Source organism: Seriola dumerili, unplaced genomic scaffold, assembly GCF_002260705.1.
Source record: "Seriola dumerili isolate Sdu_G_001 unplaced genomic scaffold, Sdu_1.0 BDQW01000073.1, whole genome shotgun sequence".
Lineage (NCBI taxonomy): Eukaryota > Metazoa > Chordata > Actinopteri > Carangiformes > Carangidae > Seriola > Seriola dumerili.
In genome coordinates this window covers 6,561,418-6,570,719 of record NW_019174328.1, presented here as the reverse complement: position 1 = coordinate 6,570,719, position 9,302 = coordinate 6,561,418, and the positions used below count along the sequence as shown (strand labels likewise).

Sequence of the window (9,302 nt, the reverse complement as noted above, 5' to 3'; positions counted from 1 at the left end):
TGACCTGCTGAAGTTGCCTGTGGACACCAGATAAAAGCTGACATTTTAAAAAAATGACATTTATCAGATGAAAGGAGAACACTGTCACTGACACAAGACAGCATGGATTCATAATGGAAGTTTCTTTTGCAGCTATAAAAGGCTATGTTATCCTATTAAACTCTAAACATAATTATGTGAAGAAAAAAAAATTGGCAAGCGTTTGGGGTCAGGTTTTAAAGACCTACAGAAGTACCACCCCACCCTCTAGTGGTTAATCTGAAAACTCTTTGGACTTACTAGTAAAAAGAAGGGCTATGACTGTAGGTGCTCTTACAAATAACAGCCCACATCAGCTATAAACTGCATAGTTTTTATTACTTGTGACCCTATTAAAGGGAGGTTCTCAGATTAATGGTGTACTTACACTCAGCTGTTGTTACACACAATATGAAAATCTTGTTTCAACTTGTATGAGGTAGGTGAACATTTTGTCACCTTTGTTATTTTTACTGAACACAGTATTGCGAGGTAATGCAGTTTCAAGCAGAAGCAATGATGGAAACTCTTCAGTTGGCTAAGAAGTAGTAACATTTTTAAAATGAATGAAGCAAACAAACACATTTCCGTTATCCATTTCACAATATTTTGGTTTTATGCATTTCAAAATGTTTGCAACTGCATTAGCACATAAACTTGGGCTAAAGGGAGTGTTCAGTGCGATTCATCTCAAGCAAGCTTAAATTATTTGAAAGTTCAGTTGGTTTCCATACCGAACTTAACAGGGTAGAAGAAAAAAAACACCAAAAAACTGTAAACTGTCACGGATGTGGTTCTTGAAGCTGCATTGCCAACTGCATTAGGAATGACAACACAATGGGTAAAAACACTGTGAACCTTTATTGACAGCAGCATGTATACTTTTGTATATATCTGTGATTACTGTGAACATTTGCTGAAGCAGATTAAAAAAAGAGGTCTAGGTGTGAGTGCCTAGCATTCATAAAAACAAAACATTACACTAAAAACAACGTATAAAAACAAGTTCATAAACAAAGGCCATTGCATTTGATTAGATAATGTAAAAAAAGAGGGAAATAGTTAAGATAATCCTTCATTTACCAGGCACTTAAATGAGTTCTGGTGACCAGCAGTCACTCTTTTGACCTCCTTTGTACTTTGTGTTAGCATATTCAGCCGGTTACCAGACTGAACGCACACGGAGATGGACCATGAGAATGAATACATAGCATCAGAGAAGTACCTTTCTATTATAAACATAGTTAAAAAAAAAAAAGACAGGACCTTCATCATAAATAAACAGGCGCCTGCATGTCCTTCTACACAACATGATAGAGATAAAGAGGGATATTCTTTTAAGTGAAGTTAGTGCATGGCTTCTACATTATGTACACATTGCCTGGTGTGATGGTCCACTTTGCAGCATTGCACAAAACAACTGGACCGAGAGGGAAATTGTGATTGGACCTCTGAAGAAATTATGTTGCAGATTAAACAGTGATAGGCTGTATCCCTGCAACTGAGACACCATGACATTAATGTGGTATAATGGGTATTCTTACCCAAAGGTAGTGACCAATAAGCACCTTAAAGTTAATACAAGAACAGAACACACTCATAAAAAAAAAAACATACAAAGCCCACACTAGCACAATCTCATCCATTCATTATATTCCTTGGCTATAAACTTGATCTTTTTTTTTGTTCCTGAATTGTTATCATAACATGGATGACTTTTTCCACAAGTTTCCTCACGACAACAAACCTTCATACAAACCCCATTCCTCTTCCACTTTGAACGTACATTGTAACATGGGAACAGTTCAGTGGCGCGCACACACACTCACACACACACACCGAAGGATGGTGGTGGGTCCCTGGTTGTCAGAGTAGCTGGGTGTCTCCTCCAGGATTAGGGTGGCAGACTCAGGATGCAGCTGACTGGATTTTAAGTTCAAGCAGACCAGCTGAAACAATCTCACTCAACACACTCCTAAGTGGAATATGATATGAGAATATTAAAGAAGCATCAACGCTCCACTGAAGTCACATTATATCCCACTTTCCCTTCAAGATTCTTTCTAATTAATGAGAAAACACTGAGGACTTATCAGAGCGGTGAACCTAAATTTCAAGGGGTTTTCCTAAAGTTCTGTCCAATAATTTTTATTTGATCAGAGCCAGTGAAAGCAATGTAACTAAAATCCCTACAAAGCAGTTGGAAGTTTAGGCGAGTGTGTGTGTGTGTGGAGGGGTAGAGGCACTGAGGTTGTGAGGCTCCGTGAAACAGTGTCTCTGGGACAGAGCGGCTGCAGACAGGCAGGCAGGGTCACAGTGGAACCACAGACAGGGACAGGAGGGGAGGGTCATCCATGCTGCGGTTAAGGCAAAGGTAAACTCCTGGCACTGCTCACGAGAAGCCATCCACACATATGTGAGTGCGTTTCCACTGATATAGCAAAGAAGTCTTATCCACACACCCATGTTTTGAAATGCATATAAAAAAGTGTTTTCTCCTCAACCTTCTTCCCTGAAATGTGTGAGACTAACATCCAGCATTCCTGTCTTTCTTTTGGGGAAAAGACGTTGGTAAAAGTTCCCCTCTCATGTGCGGTTACGGTTGTCTCAGACTTTGCTGTCAGAGGGTAGCTCTCCCAGGGCGTGGACGATATCTGTGAAGGAAGGGCGCTCTTTGAGACTTAGCGCCCAGCAGCGCACCATGAGCTTGTAGATTTTAGAAGGACATCCGTCTGGGATGGGAAGCTTGAGCTTCCCTGCCTGCAGACCTAGAGGAGTGGAGGATAAGCACAGAGAAGGCGGTTAAACCAAATCAGAAACAAGGAGACGAGGATGTTGACTGAAAAAATCCTTGTTTGGAGACTCAAACGTGTCACCACTCTATTTTACATTAACTGACAATTCAAACAAGTGAATCACCAATAGCGACATGTTTTCTCAGGAAAGAGCTTCTCATGTTGTTTGTTGTCTGCTGAATCAGAACCTGGACTAAAAATAAGCTGCTTCAGCATCATACTGACCTTCCAGAACCTCGTCATCACTGAGTTTGGTATGTGGCATTTCCCCATGACTGAACACTTCCCACATCAGCACTCCAAAGGCCCACACATCAGACTTGGTGGAGAAGTCGTCCTCAAACACAGACTCTGCTGGGAGCCAGCGCAGCGGGATCCATGCCTGTCTGTAGTGGTAGTACTCACTACATACAAGCACACAAGAGAAATGACAAGGAGATGGAAACAAGACGATTAGCCAGATGAAAGGCGAAGAGATGTCCCAGAATTCACTTATTCATTCTACTGTAACTGATGTTTTGAGCATGGGATTATTATTATTTTCTGACAGACCTGTTGTAGACGTCCTTGCTGAGGCTGAGCGATGACACTTTCACGCGCCTCTGACTGTTGATCAGACAGTTTCGAGCGGCTAAGTCTTTGTGAACAAAACGATGATTGGACAGATGCTCCATCCCATGAGCCACCTGGGCACAGATGGAAACCTGAAGGGGAAACAGCAAAACATAGAACAAAGGAACAGTTATGGTAATGTGACTTTGAAAATAAGTTTAAAATGGCAGCAGAAATTAGTTAGCTCTTATTTGGAAAAAAACTCCTCTTGTTGCTGGGCAACCTAACAGTGACGACAAGACTCCAAGAAATAACCCCACTAAAACCACTACTTCTAATTTTTCTTTCTACAAAGAAGGTATTCTGTGCTAATTGGTGAGCTTTGAAGGTGCTGCTAGGTGGATTTTTTTTTACCTTTTATTTAACTTTGAAGGGTTCTAGCTTTCTGCTTAAAATACAGACAGAGTGGTACTGATCTTCTCACCAAAAGTATTTTCTAAAATGCCTAAATATTGCTTTAAGGGAACATGAGCTCATGAGGAATGGGAACAGCACAACTCGTATTAAAATATCTTTATATGCCTAAGCTGATTAATTTATATGTTGTATTATTTGCACGGCAGAAGGTGAGCAGTATGCTATGGGTTGTCAATCATGGTGCAACATTCAACACTTACTTTGGTCTTGGTGCTGATAGGCTGAGATTTGATCTTGTCATCTTTGCTTTTGGAAATTCTCAGGAACTGCTTAAGGTCTCCCTGGGATGATGAAAGCAAAAAAAGAGAGCGTTATATCAGGCAAAAAAACAAAACAAAACATCATGATACATGTGTGCGAGCTTCTGCTGCTGTGTAATTACCAGGTCATAGTACTCTAAGATCATGTAGTGGGGTTCTGCCTCCCTGCAGAGGCCCAGCAGGCGGACGACGTTGGGGTGGCTGAGCTTGGCAAACATTTCAGCTTCACGGCGGAAGTCGAGCTGGAGCTGTTCATCTCTGGTCTGGAGGCTCTTCACCAGCACCACCGTCTCCTCCTCGCTCTCCTCGATACCCTTAGCCTTGGATAGCAACACCTCGCCAAACTCCCCTTTACCTGTGTAAACATTCACCCACCATAAAGCACATGTCAGAGCACATGCTCAGCAATCAATGTCACACATCTTGTTTTTATATGGTGAATAGCCCGGACGCACTATTACATTGCAGCTTTAAGATCAGGCCATTTCATTCTCAGTTAATATATGCAAAACAGAATTGTTTCAACAAGTCTACCTAAAGTAGTGATGGTTTGTAGGTTTGCTCGTGGAAAGTGGAGCTTATCGTTGTTGATGTGGCTGTGGCGTTTCTCCGTTGTTGCAATGGTCCCCATGTTGGTGAGGGCCACCTCTTCCTGGATCTCAGTGGTGGTGTGGCCATTCTGTTGGACAGCCCCGCCTGATGAACGCAACACACACACCCCAGGGTCAAAGGCCATACACAGTGCAAATCTCAATGGATATTGATCTAAGATGAGTATTAAAGAAGCTCGAGCACAGACGATGTTTAGAAATTACATTGAGTACACATTGAGACAGTGTGGGATGTTGAATAACAAAAAGACAAAATGGTGTCTGCACATATGCCACTATTGCTCTGTCCCAGTTCCATACTGCATACAAACTCTGTACAGTATGTGCTGTTTATTACCAAGGAGGTTATGTTTCCACCCATATTTGTTTGTAAGCAACACTATGTAAAAGTACTGAACTGATTTGCGCAAACCTGGTGGAGGGATGGGTCTTCAGCCAGGGGAGAACCCCTTAAACTTTGGTGCTGATGTGGTTAAAAAGGTGGACCCAGAATTGGTTTTATCACTTTAACATACAGTGAGATTTTTCAACATTTTTGTCAATGTCTAAGGAAATAATATTTGGATCCTGATGCAAAAAATCAGACATATTTATGAGTTTGTACAATCTGAAGCAGATCCAGATGATCATCTGGATCTGGTGGAAGAAAATGCTTGGTCTTGGCAGAAGTATGTGCTCTACTGAGTGTCATTCTAGTTCATCTTCAAAATATACAGTTTGTAGTTACACTGTCAAACATAAATCAAACTGCGCCTTTGGACTACCAGTTCAAACTTCATAAAGAGAAAGCAAATGTTTTTCCAAAATAAAGAAGTTGGAAAAGTACTTTGTTGTGTTGTGTAATGTTCCAAGAACTTTCCCACCATCATCCATAAACAGTTTTAATGTTTTGAAGCTGTGAGCAGCTTCCCCATAACGCACTCAAAAATGGCAGAAAAAAGTATTTTGTATGTATATCATATATGTTTTGAATATACTGAATTCTGCTCCGAGACGGTGTGTAGGTTGGAACAGAGACACAGCTGATGTCTCATCAAACTAACATTTTTTATGTTAAATGCAACACCCAGGATTAACACTAGATGGCAGCAAATATCCTAAACTTCTCAACAATGCTTCGAGAACCATGAAGTTGTGGGAATATCAACTACTAACTTAATCTTCCCTAACTGTCTACCCACAAATTCCTTCACTTTCTCCTCCATCTCTCAGTCATACCATTGAGACATTCCATCTCTGGCTCCTCTCCGTCCTGGCCTTTCTGCAGTCGTTTGGCGTTGCGTCTCTTTTTGCAGTAGAACATGAGACCCAGCACCACAATAATATAAGCCACAGCCGCTCCCACCGACAGGCCGATGGTTTGGATCATCTTGTAAGGAGCCCTGTCCTCATCCTCATCACTGCCATGAACTGGTTTGTCTGCTGAACACAGGCACTAGTTATGCACTGAAAAAGTACTTGACTTGTTGTCTTTAACACATCACAATCTTTAATCAACATAACATATTCTGTTACATCATTAAACACAACATTTTGTTGTTTTAGAAGTATTTAGCATTTAAGCAAATTTCTTTTCAAAAACAGGCACTTTGAAATAAGAGCTGCAAGAGTGAAAAAGTAGATGCAAATATGCAGATCACATTCCTTGAATAAGACATGGTTTTCCATGTTACAGATCCATGAGAGTAATGATTTGAAAAGTTTAACCTTGTCCCTTCCTTTTTAAGCTTATAAAGCCTATAAAAAGGAAATTTTCCTGAGTTTGCACAGTGCTGTGCTGTCACGCTAACCCTGACAAGCTTTGAGAAACAACTAAATTCAATTGTCTCCTACTTTGAACTAATCTGGAATTCTGTCCTGCTACTAAATTTGTTGATATGGGACACCAGTACAAGTGTGTGACTGTAATTTTCAGCTTCAGTCAGCACATAAAGAGCCGCAGAGTATGAAGCGTTATTAGATCTAACGTCTGCCCATTCCCTTCACCTCAGTGACAGCCGTGGCGTCAGAGATGTGGCCATGGTTATTAACTTGTCAAGATGGATGACAGGCAGAGGGTGAAGGTTTAATTAATACTTTCATCCTAAACTTGTGATTGTGGCTTATGCCTCATGTGTGCTCTTTTGTTCCTGATAAAGGAAACCTGTGTAAATATGTTTGTGTGTGTGTGTGTGTGTGTGTGTGTGATAAACTCACCCACTACATACAACTGAGCCACACGGTCTTTGATGCTGCAGCTGTTTCCGGCCACACAGGTATATCTGCCTGTGTCATCTGTAGTCACATCTGTAATCACCAAGGAGCCATTGGGCATCTTCTGGAACCTGGAAGACAGAAAGGTCAGCAAAGATGAAGGTGGAGGTCTGGATGTCAATTCACAGCAAACAAGATGGGAAGAGTAGAAGGAGGCCACAAACATTCTGAAATTCACAGTTTAGCTGCACAAACTTCCCATACATCGCTTCTTTCAGTCTGATGAACACAAGCTATTCATGAGCAGATGGCCGTTTGTGAGATTTGACTATTAGCATAATCAACACCCCTAAAATTGTTATATAAGGACGCCTGTTGCACTCTGTTTGTGGGCAGGTTTCATTCACAAAAATGTTAAGATTAGAGAGAGGCACAGATTCAGCTGTGTCAATAGTGATATTAGAGGAGTCTTAACAGATTAGAAAACATTATTAGTACAGCTGTCAACTGAGCAGCGCTGCACTGTGGCAGAAAGAGAGCAGAATGGTTTGACATGAAGTTAGATCCTGAAAAACATCAGCAAAGCCAACGTAGACAGGAGGCAGTCGAGTAGATATGTGACAGTCACAGAGATGGACAACAGAATATTAGACTACTCATATAGGTGATGTTACACTGTCAGGTGTTATAATGACAGATGTTCACATGGACAGTGACCAGCCTAAAAACCCTGAGGCAGCTGTTGGAATGAGACAACTTATCTGACGACTGAAATGTACAAGCTGCTGTGCCAAAATATGCCAATACATATAAAAAACAAACAAACAAAAACATGATTGTTGAACCTTTCAGTAAATGGCCAAGCTAATGACATGGTAATTCAAATATTATTATTAGTCTTTATTTTGGTTGACTTTGGAAACACATTTAAACTCCAATTAATTCACATTAAGGCATTAAACGTGTGAAGATGTTTTTATGTCCCTGTGGAGGGAGCCAGGCATCTGTTCGTGACTTGTGCAACTGGTCTGGACCAATTTTGTTCACACTTGAGAGAAAGCATTACTGGTTCTCTTAAATCCCTCTTTCGTGCCACTTAAGAGCAAATCTGTTTGCACGAGACGTTCTTGCATAAGGCCCATTGTACTCAGGTGTGTAATACTATATTAGCACAAGCTAAATCTACAATGAATGCACAGCAATGAAACTGCAATCAATTCTATTTGGAACCTGTAATTACAAACTGTAATCCTAATACGCAATGTCTGAGCTGCACAGAAGTGTCTCATGTACCTCCAGTTCTTACTGATGTCCAGCGTCTTGTCTTTAACCATCCAGTGGATGTGAGGCTCAGGGTCGCCGGTGGCCTGACAGTGCAGGACGGCTTGGTGACCCTGGTACACTGTTGTATTCTCTGGCTCCACCTTAAAGCGAATGTACACTATTTGTGCACAAGAACAAACACATGGAGACACAAACAAGCTCATTAATACAACACAACTGGGCCATAACATCTCCTTTACAGACTGTGGTGACTGTGGTTAACATCCTCTCAGTTACACTCTACAGCCCAAAAGCAATTCATTACTGGGGTATAAAAAGACCGCCAAGCACACAATAAATGCTGCTGCATTTGCCACTTGATGATCATGATCAATGACTGTCTCCTCATAAAACCACCCACAGAAGTACTGAGACCACAAGCACTTCTGATGTGGCACCGATCATTTATATGGTAGCGTGACCCTGACCCCTGAGTGAGCTGTTTACCGGCCACAGTGAGGGTCACCATGGCCCTGATCTCCCCCTGGAGGCTGTTGGAAGCGATGCAGGTGTAGTTGCCGGCGTCGCTCCGTGTGACTTTGGTGAAGTGCAGCTGGCCGTTCCTCTGCTCCACGTGAGGCGGCAGCTCTCCTCCGTCTACAGGGGGAGACAGAGAGACACACAGGGACGAGGGGGGTTAGCAGGGCTGTGTCTGTCTCTGCATGTCGAAGTCAAGTGGTTAAATCGACTCCATCATGGCTAACGCAGATGAAGGGAGAAATGATCCATGATGATGAATCTTCCTCACATCCTGTACAGTGCAGATTTTGTACAGGTCTCCACATATTCCTGTGGAAACAGCATTAGTCATAAAGGAATTAAGTGTATTGCTGCTTTTCGGATGAGATATTTCCTTCAGAAACAGTCAATCCTTATCTTAGTTAAGATAGTGTGAGCTATGGTTAAGCCAGTGACGTGCACACCTGCTTTGGTCCAGCGGATGGTGGGGCTCTCTCTGCCTTTAGCAGAGCACTGGATGGTGATCTCATTATCCAGCTCCAGGCACTGAGAAGGCTGGGGGGTCGGAGTGAACTTCAGCTTCTCTGAAACACAAGTCAAAACAATACACGCAC

At 42.0% G+C, this 9,302-nt stretch overlaps 1 protein-coding gene across 2 annotated transcripts in view; it reads right to left on the bottom strand.

The window, feature by feature from the left end:
* Positions 1–860: 860 nt before the first annotated feature.
* Positions 861–9,302, bottom strand: part of ptk7 (protein tyrosine kinase 7 (inactive)) — a 74,178-nt gene continuing 65,736 nt past the window's right edge. Inside the window, exons 10-20 of one of the 2 annotated variants that reach the window (XM_022743912.1) lie at positions 9,153–9,272; positions 8,677–8,826; positions 8,200–8,347; positions 6,910–7,037; positions 5,932–6,132; positions 4,637–4,798; positions 4,225–4,457; positions 4,043–4,123; positions 3,366–3,517; positions 3,039–3,217; positions 861–2,786 (exon numbers count right to left, since the gene is read on the bottom strand). In XM_022743912.1, coding sequence (XP_022599633.1) covers positions 2,626–2,786; positions 3,039–3,217; positions 3,366–3,517; positions 4,043–4,123; positions 4,225–4,457; positions 4,637–4,798; positions 5,932–6,132; positions 6,910–7,037; positions 8,200–8,347; positions 8,677–8,826; positions 9,153–9,272 — 1,715 coding nt within the window. In that variant the 3' untranslated portion in view covers positions 861–2,625. Of the gene's footprint in view, positions 2,787–3,038; positions 3,218–3,365; positions 3,518–4,042; positions 4,124–4,224; positions 4,458–4,636; positions 4,799–5,931; positions 6,136–6,909; positions 7,038–8,199; positions 8,348–8,676; positions 8,827–9,152; positions 9,273–9,302 lie in introns of both variants that reach the window. The other variant, XM_022743914.1, reaches the window with a different exon arrangement.